Here is a 15,750-nt window from a genome sequence, read left to right as displayed (position 1 = left end):
CCCCCTCCCAGTTCTTATCCCTCAACTAAAATCCATGCCACCATTTTGTCCCTGTTCTCAAAATGAAAAGTTGGCAAGTCACAGGCCAGCAACAGCCTGTATCTGGAAGAAGTGTCCAGAATTACCCAGATGACTTGGTAGTGTCTTACGCTGTCATCATCACCACCAGTGATATTTATTGAGTGCCTAATATGCACAGAGCACCGTACCAAGTGCTTGGGAGAGTACAATATAACAGAGTAGGCAGACACATTCCCCACCACAATGAGCTTATAGTCCAGAATTGGGAGAGCACTGCCTGATGCTACTCTTCTTTCAGCAGAAGCAGCATGCATAGTGGATAGGACATGGCCTGGGAGTAAGAAGATCATGGGTTCTAATCCCAGCTCTGCTGCTTCTCTGCTGGGTGACCTTGAGCAAGTCATTTCACTTCTCTGGGCCTCAGTTCCCTCATCCCTCAGCCTTATTCATTCATTCATTCATTCAATAGTATGTATTGAGCGCTTACTATGTGCAGAGCACTGTACTAAGCACTTGGAATGTACAAATCGGCAACAGATAGGGACAGTCCCTGCCCACTGACGGGCTTACAGTCTAATCGGGGGAGGCAGACAAAAACAATAGCAATAAATAGAAGGCTTATGGGATTAAGACTGTGAGCCCCATGTGGGACAGGGACTGTACAACACGATTTGCTTCTATCCTCCAAGCACTTAGTACAGTGCCTGGCACATAGTAAGTGCTTAACAAATGCCATAATAATATTATTATTCACAGGGAACACCAGAGAGAACCCAGCTTAAAGTGACACACACATCCCGCCCCCTGTCCTCCTACCCTCTTACTCTTTCTTACTGTTTCTCTTACTGTAATAAAATTATATTTGTTAAGCACTGTTCTAAGCTCCAGGTTCGATACAAGTGAATTAGGATGGACACAGATCCTGTTTCACATGGGGCTCACAGTCTAACAAGGAGGGAGAACAGGAGAACTGAAGCTTGGAGAAGTTAAGTGATTTACCGAAGGTCACAAAGCAAGCATTCAGCAGAACCATGATTAGAAATCAGGTTCTCTGACTCCCAGACCTGTGGTCTTTTCACTAGGCCATGCTGCACAGCCCACCAACCAGGGTGAGTTTCTCCATGGTTATCTGCTAGAGAAGCGAGGGTCCCAGCCCTGCCTGGACCAACCCAGACCTGCCTAGACCAACCCTGCTGTCTTGACCAGCCCAGCCCTTCCCAGCCCTGCCCAGCCCACCCCAGCCTAGTCCTTTCCACCTGGGGCTCAGGTTTCCCCGCCCCCCCTCCTATCCACCATTTCAACAGCTGTGAGGTGCCAGGGATTTATGCTCCCCATCTGGGTCCTCCCACCCACCTCCTCCCTCCCAGGGCTGCCAGGGGCTCCCTGGAGGTCCCGGGCTGGGATGAAGTGGAGGGAGCTGGGATTTCCTGGCCAAAAGCTTTTTTTATTTAAACAGTAAGGCAGTGCTTGCACACTGCAGCCTAGAGCGCGTGCTGGTGGCCAGGTGGGCCCAAATTAACAGTGAACAAAAACTTCACCTTCAGTAGAAGAAAACAAACCCTTCAGAGCAAGCCGCATAAATATTTACAACTCATTGGTTCTATGTACAGTCCATTCTATCATACAACTCGCTTCTAAACAGCTATGCACAATTTGGTTGTACAAAAGATAGATTTTTTTCCCCCCTTGTACAGTTCAGATAATAAATTGTCTCGTATCTCCGTTTGTTTGCATTTGTACAAATTACAAAGTTGGGAACACGAACTTCTAACTTCTTTTAATAGTTTGACATAACTTCCATGTCGATTGCACGATCAATAAGAAATCATAGCAGGGAGTGCACAGACATAAAGGTCACTGGTGATGGGCAGGCAGGTGATGCAGCATGAAGAATGGGGCTCCTCCTCTTCCCAGTCACCCGGAGGGGACTCGGGGCTCCCCCGACATGGGAGCCCAGGGAGTCCCCCCTGCGACCCACCAGAGCAGGGGGGTTGGGCCAGAAAGCTGGCGGCCCTCCTCCGGCAGAGCTAGAAGACCCACGTCCGCCAGGCTTTAGGCCAGACCTGACTGTGAATTAAGCCTGGCTGGCTAGCTGGGCCGGCCCAGGGTAGCACAGACAAGATTCAGCTAGGCCGACTGGAGACTCCGCCAAAGACCGCCCCCACTGCCAGTCACATGGGTCTGATTTAAACGGGACAACCTGTCCACTAGATGGGGTCCTCCGGGGAGGCCGATCACTGCTCAACACACAGACAGAGACAAGGATACAGGGAGCTCAGGGTCTGATTTCCTTTGGGGAAACCCATTCTTCTAATAGGCACTGGGGAAAAGGCCAAGCTCTTCCACTCAAAAACACCAGAAGCTTGGCAGGGAGCAGCCTGGCCCGATAAACCCGCTGACCTTTGCCACTGGCAGGTCAGTGGGACGGGCACCATCTTCAGGGCTGTGAGAGACCGGCCAACATGTCCTCCTGGAGTTGGCTGCTGGGTCACAGGGCAGGGTCTCAAAGACCTGAAGGGCTAGCCCTGCGGCTTGGGCCACCTCAGGGCAATGGTTGCTCTGCTCTGGGCTCTCCGATAGCACAGCTCTCCCAGGCCTAAGGAATAGGAAGGGAACATCACTTCTGCATTAAGCAGGCCGGGGTCCCCGGGGTACACATGTCTCTCTAAGAGCCTGCAGCTCAAAACACTGCCGATCATGTTTTGTTCTTTAAAAAGCCATCCCTTTAGGCCTCAGGGCACTCAAGCCACCCAGGAAGGTGAGTTTTGTCCTTAGGTTGGATAGAGGGATGGCGTCTGGGGTACTACCAGAGCCCCTGGGGCTCATACGTCTGTTTCTATTTAGGTCTTGGCAATTACAAACAGTCAGCCCAATTCCAGTACCACATCATTACTTCCTCACTCTATGTCCCTGCACTCACCGCATCCCTGACTGACCATATTCTCCTGGTCTGCCTGAGATGAGGGGAAAAAAATGCAAGATATCCCACCCTCCAACCCTAATCCCCCTTCCAGGCCAACACTGCCCATGGACATAAGAAAGCCAGGGAGGTGGAGGGGCAGGGAGACTGGGTCACCTTAGCTGGATGCTTCTTCATCTGCTCTGGGTGGGCCACTTTCCCAGGGCCCCCAATTCTACGGGATGTTCTGATACTCAGCAGAGTGAGACTGTGTACACAGAGAACACCCTCACTGTGGAATGGGTGGGAAAGAGGAACAAAAGGAAGGGGGTTTCCCGCAGACAGACAAAGCACAACCTGTTCCTCACTCTCCCAGGAGTCATGAGGCACAGCTTACTCTCCAACGGTCACCGTCTTCTAAAGCCCCGGGAATGCCTTTGTGGCAGGAATCGGTGACCTCCCACCAGCTGCTCTCTTTGAGCTTACACCATCGCGTGCACCAGCTGATGAGAAGGTCCCTGAGGTACCCTGCAGAGGCAGTGAGGAGAACCAAGCCTGAGGCCTCGCTTTGGTCCAGGCTGATTCCTGGTTGGTAACCATGGGGGCTGTATGTCTGTTAAAAGGCAGTCTTGTTCTCAGAAGAAAACCTGCTGACTTCCAAAGAACTCTACCCGACCAGATTGCCAGGAACCTCCCCAATTCCCACCCTGAATTCTTTCCTTTGCCACTCCCAGGGCAGATGGCTGGGCTCAAGGAAGAGGCCAGGATTCAGACGGAGACCTGGGAGGCTAATGAATGCCTTCTGCAACATAGTTTCTTGGCAGTGAAGCTACACTCACCTGAGCACAATCATGCTGGATGGGACATGTGAGGAGAAGGTGTGACAGTGGGATACCCAAACAGTTGCTGAATGGAGAGGTGACATTGGGAAACTGAAAGCCAGGAGGGCAGAGGAAGCGTTTTGAGGACCCGATAAAACAAAGCTTCAGATAATGCAGCATCACAGCTGAAAACTAGAGCCCCTGCTGAGGATACACCAGCACGGCGCACCTTTACAAACAAAGGGGCAGCTCTCTCTGCGTCAAAGCTCCATAAGCAACGGGAATCAAGTAGGCCAGTGAAAAAACAGCGCCAGGCACCGCAAACATCAACATGACAACACAACAAGGGACAGCGTTTTTGTGTGTACTTTACGGCCAGGACTGAGGGTCCCACATTGGCCTTCTCCACCATACATGCACTCATAGGTGAACTTCACCGTCAGTGGTACCTTTGAATACGAAGGACAATAGAAATACGTGTGTGTGTATGTGTGTGTGTGTGTGTGTATGTACCCTCTGCCTCTGAGTGCCCCCCTAGAAGCAGAGGAAAAAGACAGGAGTAGGGTGTCATCAGTGCCACTGCCTGGGGTTGAAGGGAGAGAATTTTTGGCTTCTGGGGCAGGTCAAGCTGGTCAAGAAGGAAGAGGGGCAAGTGGAGGGAAACAGTCTACTTGGCACCAGCAAGGGGACAGGAGGTCCTGGTCGATTAAGGCCATCTGGTCATCCTCAGCAGATATGGTCCCCATCTCTCCCTTGCTGCCCATGATTTGCTCACAGACCCGTAGAGGAGACCAATAACTCACCAGAAACCCCATCGACGACCGGCCGCTATTTAAAAGATGTCTTTGTGTCAGGGGGAAGGGACCAGAACCAGAAAGTCAGCCTCTGGAGGCTTGGGGCATTCTGCTTCTTGGACAGTTTGTTGCCACCCCAGGGCTGTCTGGGTCAAATGCATGACCTCTTTCTTCATCCTGGTCCAAAAAACACATATACGGTGACCAAGGGTCCCTCCTCTTCCCTACGGGTCCATGGATGACTGCCTGGGGAACCAAGGCCGGCTATGAAACACATTCTATTTCATTAAGGCTATTGTGAAGCAGTGATCTGCAGCCACTGCTGGGGACCAACCGCCAGACCAGCCGCGGGCCATTCTCCCATAAAGGCAGGTGGCCGAGCCCCACCCCTCCAAAAAGTGACCTGAGGAGCATGACGAAGGCAAAGTTGCTGCCAATTCACAGAGCCCCCACTGGGAAGGCCAGCATGACCCTGTCGAGGCACATCCGTCCGCTCTTCCCCCTTGCATCATTCAGGGCCCCGTCCTCTCTGGCCAGCCCTGTGGGGGACAGCAACCCGGCAAGGCCAGAGCTTTTGTCCACAGGGGAGTTTCCTCATCAACTCACCCCTTCTCCAAAACAAAGGTGGCTGGGTTCTCCTAGACAGCAGAGAGGAGATGTTGCCAAAGGTTTTTCCTGACAGAGTGACACAGTGAGTGCGGGGGTGGGGAGGACGGCGGGGTGCCCACCTATGAAAGACTGACAGAGGCGTTTTTGAGGCCAGGCCTTGTGGAGCAGGAAATGCTCATGTGAGCCAGATGCAGGATTATTTGGGGACGAGAATCCCAGTTCTGTCTCCTCCTACTGCCGAACCTGGGGTTGGCCCCGGAGAGAGTTTTGGTGGCTCTCCCTGCTCAGCAGCTACTTGGGAATTGGCCCTGGGCAACTTCCCCTTATAACCATTGGTGGAGTCAGAGGGGCCCACCTGTCAGGAGGGCAGTCACACAGTGTGTGCCGACACTGACTGTGGCCCCTGAGGCAGGGCCTGGGGGGAGAGCTGGTGGAGGGAGCCTTGGCTCCTGTGGCCCCCATCAGCGCCAGCACTCCTTCGTGGTGTTTAATCCCAGCATGAACTGGTACCAGCTGGAGCACTGACCTGATTGGGATAGAATCTGCCCCCAGGAAGTCCTCCTCCACCTCCCTGTGGCCCAGTGAAACACTCAGTCCATTCGGTTAAGTTGGATGAAAAACTGTCCCAATATTTGCCTTGGGGAGAGCAAGGGGAGCTTTTGACTCTGAAACATTTGGTGGATTTCAAAAAAATAAATTGGGCCAGAGAAATGATGCCTGAAGATACAAAAAACACCAAGGCAACTGTACCCTGTAATAGACACACCATCTTTCTGTTGCTTGGAAACTAGCCTTGAAGGAAAGTCGTAAAAAGACTGATCCTGGTGTGATGCTGTGACTTTTCTCAGATAGATGCTAGATCAGGATCAGGATCACCTTCCGGCTCTCCGTTCCCTTCCCCACTCAGGACGCAGAGGCGAGGAAGCAGGCCTGGAGGAGCCCATCTGTCCTTCCCTCTTCCCCCATAACCACCAAGCCTCCCTCTCTCTAGCAGACAAAACTGGAGGAGCCAATCTGACCTCGGTTCTCTCTCCTCTCTCTCCCCCGACCCCTCTCCCTTCCCTTCTCTCTAGCAGACAGAACCCAGACCATTCACGGTCTTTTCTTTCCGCCCTTTTTGGAGTGACTAGCTGAGATGAAAAGCCTATTCGCTCTTTAACAATGTAACTGTTGCTAGAAGCCAACACCTATTACATCATGGAATGAAAAATGGAAAAAGAAGCCAACACGGGTGCCAGAAAATACAACAGAACCGGTCTGCATGGCTCGCGGGTTTCCGAGGCTGCCGGCCACCTCCCCGCCCCCCAGCCCGGCAGGCTCTCTTGAAAATTTTCAGATCCTCAAGGCAGACAGTCGACTTGGACTGATTGGCTTTTGTTTAATCATGAACAAGAAACATAACCGTGAGGGCACCCTGCTGTTGCGGCCATAAATCTCTGGTTAACTGAGCTGATCCATTTGAGCGGAGGGTGAAGGACTTGAGGATCATATGATACCTTTCCTTCTCCATACTACCGATGGCGCATCGAAGCCCGCACACACAAGCAGAGACTGAAAGCAGCACATAATACTGTTTAGTCCTTCCTCACGCAAAACATCTGAAATAATTCATTGAAGGTATCAAAAATATACCCTGTAGACCAATACATCATTTACAACTCTGCCTTTCCTTTCCACCGCTGCTTCGGCTTCGGTGTACGAAAATCAGTCCAGTCTCTCCTCTCCTCCTCTGCAGCCATGGGCAGCCCTGGGACCCGGCCCCTCTTCCACCTTCACCTCAAGGCTGTCTCTGCCCACTGCTTTTCCTTCTCCCCGTTGGCTGGTCCTCTGGTGCCTTCCCCGTTCGGTCCTGGTGGTCAAATGACTCTCCTCTTAATCCTGAGGAGAGGGAAGGTGGCGGGGGTCAGCCCCATCAGTCCATCTGGGCCACTTGGAGCTGCACCATCAGGTGGCAGCGCTGGAGGACAGTGGGTCAGCAGGACCGGTGCAGGGAAGAGGGGCTTACTTGTGGGCCTCTGGGATCCATGGGTGCGGTTTCTTCCTGCCTCTGTGGAAGGAGTTAAATCGAGGGGGCAGCTGACCTGCCCGTCGACCTGCCAGTGAGGCGGGCCAGGGGAAGGTGGGCAGGTTTCTCCCATTTGGGGACTGGCTGGGCCTGGCCCACGCGAGCAGGGACTGGACAGCGGCGGGAGTCCCTTTCCCTGTGCCCCTGCCCAGTGCGCCCCTGGGCGTGCCCGTGCGACCCACCCCCAATCTCTGTTTTCCTCCTCAAATGGGAGGAGGGCCTCGGAGCACCAGGTGACATCGCTGAGCAAATCGTCACCAGGCCCGGGTTAACTGCAGCTCTTGGAGCTTTCTGGGGGTGGGGCTTCCGGGAACGGGAGGGAGAGGGGGAGAGAAAGGAGGCGAGGTGGGAGAGGGTGGGCGAGAGGGATCCTTCCCAGTCTCTTCCAATGGTCAGTGCCTGCCGATCAATCAGAGTGAAGTGCGGCGGGGTGGCTCCCAGCATCTGGGGCTCCTCTTCATGGCGGCGGGTGGTTGTTAAGGCTTTAGACTGAAGAGGGCGACGCCTTCCAGACTGGCAGGCCAGGCAGGGGTAGCGAGGCTCCCGCCCAGCTCGGAGGGGTCCAGGGGCATCGGGGGAGGAGGGGCCGGGCGGAGGCACCCCCCAAACAGACTCTCGCTCTGCTGGCTCTCTCCACTGTGGCCGCTTCTGTCGCGTGATCCTCTCCTCTCCTGCCTCCCCTCCCCCAGTCCCAGGCTCCTTCACTCACTATCGGAGAGCGTCTCGTACTGTGAGCACAGCAGAGGCTTTGGCTCCTCATCCCAGGTGTGGTGCTGGCTGGTGGAGCCGCCCTGGGGCAGGGCTGTAGGCTGGGGGGCCGTCACCACGCTGGTCGGAAGCCTCATGGTGAGGGGGTTGTATGGGAACGGCGTAGAACCTACGGAGGGAGAAGGGAGATGAGCAGGGGCGTGTGAGGGGGACCGTGGGCACGCTGTCAGGGGGAGGGGGATGAGCACTGACTTTCTGGGGCTACTTTCTGCTGGTCACTGAGAAGGGGCTGCTCAAATGGACAAGGTCAGAAGCTGGAGGGGTGGTGGGCCAAGGGCATGTCTTGATGGAACCCAACCCAGCACCGCTGGTTCCGCAGCCAGCTCTAGCCTGGAGCCCCTGTCCCAGCATCCTCCCTGGCGCTGCCAGAGAGAGACAGAGATGCTCAGCTCTGATTGGGCTATTCAGGGCGTGATCGCCAGAAGCAGGAGAATGATCCAGATGACTTTGCCAGGTCCCTTGTGGCTCTAGGATTCTCCACCTGTCCCAGCATCCTCCCTCATCGGAAGCAGGGGAGTGGCCAAATGACCTCACCAGGTCCCTTCTAGTTCTAGCATTCTCATCAGTGTAGCCGAGGGATGCCCCCCGACTCAGCCCAACCCCAGGCACTAACTAGTCCCTCATGGAGGAGTCCGAGGAATCCGAGGGGTCCCAAGGGACAGTTGTTAGTCCCGGCTCCCACCAACCACCAGTGACCTGCAGAGGATGGCCTGTCTTCCCACACACGGTTAGTCAGCGGCGTCCTCCGGTTACAGTCGCCTTCTGAGTGGACGGAGGAGACGGATGGCGGCCGTTCTCCCGAGGACAGGCCCGGTGCGGGGGACTTGGCCTTTCGACTGTTGGGTCTCGCAGCCATCTTTGGCTTCCCGCCGCCTCCTGCAGACACAGTGGTTTCTGGGTTTCAAAATGGGCCACGTTGGAGCTTAGGAAAAATATACCGAGGGACAGGGAAGGGCGAGGGAGGACGGGAACCATCTGCATACAGAGGTCTCTGGGCTAGCGCCTTGTTCAGACTACTAATGGTTGGTGCTGTAGGCTGCAGCCCTGTCCTTCCCTGCCAACAGATGCCGAGGGCATTCTCTCCTGGGCAGCACTTTTGCAAGTTGCCAATTTAGACTGGGAAACCCTGGGAAGAGGGGGTGGGATGGGGAGGAACAGGCAATAGGGTTAGGGAAAGGAGCAAGGGTGTAGGCCTCTTGCACGCACAGATTTCTTCTCCCGCTCCCCAGGTCTCCGCCAAAGCTGCACGCAAAGCCCCAGGCCCCCGCTGCATTTGAACCCTACTCCCTTCTAACCCCATGGCTATGAAGTCAGCACAGCTGGGTCCCTCAACCACTGCATGCTCTTTGTTTGAGGCTGAGAAGGGTCAGACGCTGCTAGCATCCCTAGTCGGGGCATGCACGGGGAGGACCATGTGGAGAGACCACTGCCCTTCCTTCCCCCTTTACCCTCCCGCCCCCGACAGCTCTGCGCTGAGCGGGTGGTAGAGAGGCCCAGGCTGGGATGGGAGTAGGACAGTGGGCTCCGAGGTGGAGGCTGCGAGGCCTTGGGGGCTGGCTCTATGTTGGAGTCAGGTTGGGCTATGGATTCGGCCAAGAGATGGGAGAAAAACAAGGTTTCTTCCCAAAACTTATCAGGAAGGAGAGGGTCCCGGGAGCCCCGGCTTGCTACTTCCCACACAGAGCTAGCTGTGTGGACCTGCTGCCTGGGTGTTCTGGGATCAGATCCTCCCACAGGCCCTGTTTAACTGGACCACGTGGCTAAGAGTACACAGCTCTCCCAGTGCATCCTGGGATATGGAGGTCTCAGTGCCCGGAGGAGAGGGGTCATGGGTGCGGTGGGTTCAGGCAGTTCCAGCTGCCGCAGGGCTAAGCCCCCAACTACAGCACACCTGCACAACATTCTGAGAGCAAATCCCTTTGTGGAGCTCCAGAGCGATCCCTAAGTCAGACCTTGTTCCCTAACACTTCCTCTCCCGGATCTCAGTTCATTAAAGGCCATGAGATTGGAGTAGATGGCCAGGAAAACCCTAGTGGGTGACTATCTCTCTCTCAGCTGGGAATAGGCAAGGCACTGAACCTCCCAGGGGTGGGCAGGGTTCTTGAGAGGGGAGTCAGGGTGAAGTTCAGGGAGGGACGTGTCGTGTAGCTGCTTCTCTGGCAGGTTTTTCTCCCAGAGAGAAAGCATCAGCTGGCAGATCCTGAGCCCAGTCAGTCCCCAGGCCAAGCCCAAAGAAATCCACCTGGGTTTGGGCTGCATTTTTTTTTTAAAGGGCATTTGTTAGGTGCTTACTATGAGCCAGAGACTGTACTAAGTGCTGGGGTAGATACAAGGTAATCAGGTTGGACACAGTCCATGTCCCACATGGGGCTCACAGTCTTAATCCCCATTTTACAGATTAGGTAACTAAGGTACTGAGAAGTTAAGTAACTTGCCCAACCAAGGACACCCAGCAGACAATACTGCTGGAGCCAGTATTAGAACCAGCTTGAGTTATATTCCAAAATCCACCTACCAAAATCATCCCCAATTCCTGGGGGGCTATTTTAAGGGATCAAAGGGACTTGAACAATTCATTAATTCAATCGTATTTATTAAGCACTTACTGTGTGCAAGGCACTGTACTAAGTGCTTGGGAGAGTACAATGCAACAACACAGTGCATGCCGCAGTGCATTTTGGAAACTGGAGTTCCATCTATGAGTGGAGGCCATGAGATTCCATGTCCTAGAGGACATGGCAGAGGCCTCCATTTTAACTGTCTTTGCACCATTATAGAAGGCCATCCAGGTCCACCTGAGGCAGATCTGACTTTTTGGGGGAAGAGGATATGGGGTTTGAGTGGGACCATCCACTCTATGGTCATTTAAAGAGGTGGAGCCGCCTGTAGCTCGGCCCTGGGCTGCCTCGGTCTCAGGGCACCCTATTGGATGGACTTGTGGGAGAAAGAAACTGAGGTTGGGGAGGTTGAGACCCCAAATTTTCCATTAAGTTTGGCTTGGGGCTTGGCTTAACATGGGCAGGGCTCTACTGCCGCTTTCCTGGCCTAACGGCTACTTCTCTGTCCACTGCTCATTGCTCTACCATCTTTCCCCTTAGAGAAAGTCTTTTCTGTTCCAGGAGAAGGTCTTGGTATGAAAAAAACAGCCCAGTTGACCAGACTCCTTGAGAAAGAAAGAGCAAACACGGGGTCCTCAGCATTTTCAGGCTTGACCTTTTCAAATTTTTGGATCGTGCCTTCAGCCACAGGAGGGGAAGAAGGGGTGGAGGGGATGGCGGAGCGGGGCGGGCAGGGGTAGGGAGAAAGGAAGGGAAAGAAAAACCAAAAGGGAAAAAACAGCAATGTCAGTGTTTTAGAGAAAAGCAATAGCACCTTCCAGACTACTTGAAGAAAAGAGAACAAAACCCAAAACAAAACGAGTTATCAGCATCAGATTAGCAAATTCAAAATAAATGAATCAAGCTCAAAGCCCAAAAGGGGAAAAAAAAATTAAACGACAAAAAAAACAAAACAAAACAAAAAACCCCGAGGCATTAAGGACGTCAAGGAAAGGGCAAAGGTGGAAAGGGCTGCAGACCTGGCGAGGCGCGCGGGCGATCATTCCGTCCCTCAGCAGCGGTTATGGGCAGAGCAGCGGGCACGCTCGCGCCGGCATTCAGAGGGTTAAAAGCATTGGCACTTAGAGGTGAGCGGTCTTCCCACTGATCATCATATTTACCCATTAGGGCCTTCCTAATAATCGCCTCCAACCCCATGTTGGTACTGGCGTGCTCCTGAACCGACTGGCTTCTACAACTGATAAGCCCTGGGAGATAGGAAAGGAGGAGAAGGGGGAGAGGAGGGGAACAAGGGAGAGAGTGGAGAACGGCAAGGAAGGGATCCAAGTAAGAAGGAAGGTGGAGGGAGAGAAGAGAGATGAGAGGATGGAGGTGAGGGGAAAGAGGGAAGGAGAGAAGAAGGGAGGGAGGGAGGGAGAGAGAGTGGGGGAGAGATAGAGTGGGCGAGAGAGAGAGGGGGAGAGAGAGAGGGGGAGAGAGAGAGACAAGGAAAGAGAGACAGGGAGAGGAGAGGGAGGAAGAAGGGAAGAAACAAACAGTCAGCACATTCTTGCAAAGCAACAAACTTTTCTTTATCTTCTCCCGTAGCCCCACCTCCCAGCTCTGCAGTGTACCCCGATTCCTGATGGTGGAGAGAGGGCCATGGAGATCCTCCACGGGGTCTTGTTCTAGGCTCTCCCCACTGATATTCTTTCATTCATTCCCTCCTGACTTTGTCACATGAAGGGTGGGACTTAGGTCCCCCGACACCCAGAGCTGAGAGTGGGCCGGAGGAGGGCTTCTTAAGGGGCCGGGAAGTACTGAAGGCGAGGGAGTGGAAATTGCAGGGGGATCTCTGTGTCGAGGACCTACAATGCTCTCATCAAGGCAGACGCGCAGGGGCTCTGAGGAGAGCCTACAGACAGAGGATGGACCAGAGACAGTGAGGGAAACGCTAAGCCAGCCGTCCAAACACTGTCCGGTGCCCAGAGGGTGGGTGGCTGGCTCAGCGGTCGGTGGTTGGATGGTTTGTTGGTCGGGGGAGGCATCTGGGAGGCAGTCCAGGCTCAACCCGGGGCTGACTCGAGGGAAATGCAGCCTTGCAGGGCCCGGATCCTCGAAGGCCAAGTGGGTTGGTGTTTTCAGGGGAATGAACTGTCCGTGAAGACGGCCACAGGGCCTCCAGGAGAGGCTGCTTGGTTTCCATTTGGGAAAGGCCATGCTAGCTTGGGGAAAAGCCTTCTGAGGCTCCCTGTCCTTGGCCCATCGCACCTGGGTGGGGGTTGGCCCTAACCCAGCCCCACCCCCACCGCGGAGACTTGAGATGCTCACTGGGCTGCTTCTGAAGGCCTCCAGGAAGGCAGGGTACCCCACCCCTTGCCCTCCCACAGCTCTCTAACCCCTCTGAAGGGACGGTGGAGGGGCTCCTCAGCTCCTTCAGAGGTCTTCCCGCTCCCCTGCACCCAACCATCAACCACTTCCCCTTCTCTTTGCCACTTAGAGAGGCTAAGCCTCCCCGACGCCCTCCCCTCAGTCCTCCCGTGCCCTCCGCCGGGGCTCCAACAACAACAATAATAACAATGGGAAATAAGATGCGGAGACCGAATGACGTATCTGTGAGTCATCGATAGCCATGCAGTTATGGTGCAGCATTCGCTCCGGGAGGGCGGGAGGGAAGGCAGGGAGGGGAGGGCTGGGAAGGGAGGGAGGAAGGCAGGGCAGGGAAGGGGGAAGGAAGGCAGTCAATGGCACATCTCTGCCTCAGCCACACAACTGCACTCCACCTGACTCGAGTAAGTGAGAAGGGACAAAAAGGCAAAAGGGTAAAAAAACACAAAACGGCAGAGAGAGACCAGGGAGCAGGCCAGCGGCTCTGGCTTCGGCCAAACCTCAATCATCCAGAGGGCTCGGGTTCCGCGGCGGGCAACGCGGCCCCTTAAAGCTTCCCCCGCCCTCCTCTCGTTTGCTCCAGATCCCGAAGAACCAAGCGACCTGGTGCTCCCAGCTCCAGGCCCCCAGAAACGGCGGCCGGCAACGTTTCCTGCCGGAGATCGTTCTGGTCCCTGGGATTACCCGTGTTTGGTGAACCCAGATTATGGTGCTGAAGAGAGACAGGGTGAGGGGCCGGGGGCCGGGACAGGGGAAGGAGGTGGGATGAGACGGTGCCCGCCTTTCACTTTGGAGTTCGCAGGCCATTCTGGTAGTGGAGGCCGAAGTAGAGATGGTGGCGGCGGCGGTGATGGCGGTGGAGGTGATGGCAGTGTAGGTGGCAGGGACAGTAGTGGAGGATGGAGGAGGTGGCAATAGAGGCAATTGGCAGTGGGTTGTGGAGGCGATGGAGGGACTGGTAGGAATGTTGATGGTAGAGGTGGTGGCGGTGGAGGAGATGGGAGTAGTAGGTGGGGAGTGCGCAGCACAACGCTGGGGGAAGGAGGTGGGGGAAGACCTCAGCTCACAATAACGACCAAGGCGGGACGGTTACCTGCACCGGTGATCGCCGGCATATTGAAGATCTCTGTCCCAGGCTGGCCGATATCTGGAGAAGGAACAGGGCGGGGGCACAACAAAATGGAAGAGAATCAGATTTGAAGACTCCTTGGGAAAAATACGTTGAGCTGGGGTGGGTGGGGAAGGGAAAGGAGGGTCAAGTCACGCTCCGTGTTAAACCAGGCGGCACCGCTACAAACCTCAACGGCCAGCGGCTGCGCCGGACCCCGGGATCTTCCTGGCTCTGGGGCCCCTTGTTGTCCTTCCTCCACCAACAGTCCCACCCACCTGTCCAGCTGAGCAGACCGTGATCTGTCCACAATGTCTGCCTGTCTATATCCCAGCTCCGTTTAGGGAATGTAGCGCTTAGAACAGTACTTTACACACAGTAAGCATTTAAGAAATATAATAATAATAATAGTAACAATAATAATAGTAATACTGACACTCAGACCCCCAAATTACACTCAGTTCTGGCTCAAAGAGAGCAGGATCTGGACAGGGTCCAATGGGTTCCCAAATTATCATTCATTCCTGTATTCTCTCTTTCTCCCTTCCTCCCTCCCTCCCTCCCTCTCTGCATCCTCCTCTCTCTCTCTCTTCCACTGCCTCCCAACTGGCTAAGGGAAGGTGCCCAGAGCTGGGGCCCCAAGCCGGCTGGTCCTCTGAGGGCCCTGGAGAGTCTGAGTCAATATTTGTCTGCTTGGCAAGAGCTGTTGGCTTTGGAGTCCTTCTCTAGGAAAACAGAGTTCTCTCATTCAGACCCACTTATAAAATCCATTCTGAATGTTCTTCCACACCTGCAGGCAGACATTCAAACTCATATATCTGCCCCCCCAGGACCCTTGCCCCCACTCCCTCCCCCCACGTGCATAGTCACCAACCCAGACACACGATCACACACCCACAGACAGGTAAACCAGACAGCCGGTCCCTCCCTGCCAACCGACAAACTTGCGGATGTTTTCCAGGCCTGTGGGAGGGGCTGAGGGGCCCTAGGTTTGGGCTTCAGCCCGAATGCGGAAGTCAGGGGGTTGCTGTTGTCCGGGACTCTTGCCAGACGGAGGGACGGGCATCAGGTCACCCGATCCGGCCAGCTGAGGTAAAACTGGGTCAAACTGCAGCAGTGCCCCTTGCCCATGATCTGCCCAGCCCAACCCTGAATCATGGACCTTGCTTCCCAGGGGACAGGACTGGCCAACCTGCCAGTGGAGAAAAGGACCCACCACCAAGAACGGCCCACAAAGACCCTATCAGGGAAGGAGGGTCGAGGGTCTGCCCGCGGGTTGACCCTGCCGTTCGCCTCACCCCTTGGGGGGCAAAAGAGAGGTCCACCCCCTCTCAGAGGCTGGGCTTGATTAACTGGGGGCCAGCACCACTGCTCCAACCCAAGCGGGGCAGGGGCAGAGGGATGGGAGGAGAGCTCACCAGGCACGCTGTCTCTCTCCCGTTCCCCCACCCGCCCCCAATCTCACCGTGGTGGAAAGGGGGTGGCCTCCCTTCCGGCCCCGCCCTGCAGAGAGAGAGAAGGGGAATGGGGGCATGTCCCTAGGCAATCTGGGTCAGAGGATCAACTGCGGCCCTGAAACCTGGCCAGAGACCCACACAGTTTCCCGGAAGTCGGGGAGATCTTGGGAGCAGAGGCTCAGTGCCATCTTCCCAGCGGAAACCAGAGCAGAAGGTTTGCCCAGGCCCGGGGAGATTACACAGGGAATGCTGGGTCCTGATCCAAATAACCTCCTTGAGTGCC

The 15,750-nt window shown here is 55.1% G+C and overlaps 1 protein-coding gene across 12 annotated transcripts in view; it reads right to left on the bottom strand.

Annotated features, from left to right (window-relative positions):
- Positions 1–1,444: 1,444 nt before the first annotated feature.
- Positions 1,445–15,750, bottom strand: part of NCOR2 (nuclear receptor corepressor 2) — a 415,012-nt gene continuing 400,706 nt past the window's right edge. For 8 of the 12 annotated variants that reach the window (XM_029056817.2, XM_029056799.2, XM_029056861.2 and 5 more), the window contains 4 exons: positions 13,996–14,049; positions 11,555–11,782; positions 8,674–8,853; positions 1,445–8,086 (listed from right to left, as the gene is read on the bottom strand). In XM_029056817.2, coding sequence (XP_028912650.1) covers positions 7,911–8,086; positions 8,674–8,853; positions 11,555–11,782; positions 13,996–14,049 — 638 coding nt within the window. In that variant the 3' untranslated portion in view covers positions 1,445–7,910. The remainder of the gene's footprint in view (positions 8,087–8,673; positions 8,854–11,554; positions 11,783–13,995; positions 14,050–15,750) is intronic. The other 4 variants (XM_029056826.2, XM_029056871.2, XM_029056882.2 and 1 more) reach the window with 2 other exon arrangements.

Source organism: Ornithorhynchus anatinus, chromosome 2 (genome assembly GCF_004115215.2).
Source record: "Ornithorhynchus anatinus isolate Pmale09 chromosome 2, mOrnAna1.pri.v4, whole genome shotgun sequence".
Taxonomy (NCBI): Eukaryota; Metazoa; Chordata; class Mammalia; order Monotremata; family Ornithorhynchidae; genus Ornithorhynchus; species Ornithorhynchus anatinus.
The sequence above is the reverse complement of the archived record's forward strand: the minus strand, read 5'-3'. Positions and strand labels throughout refer to the sequence as shown.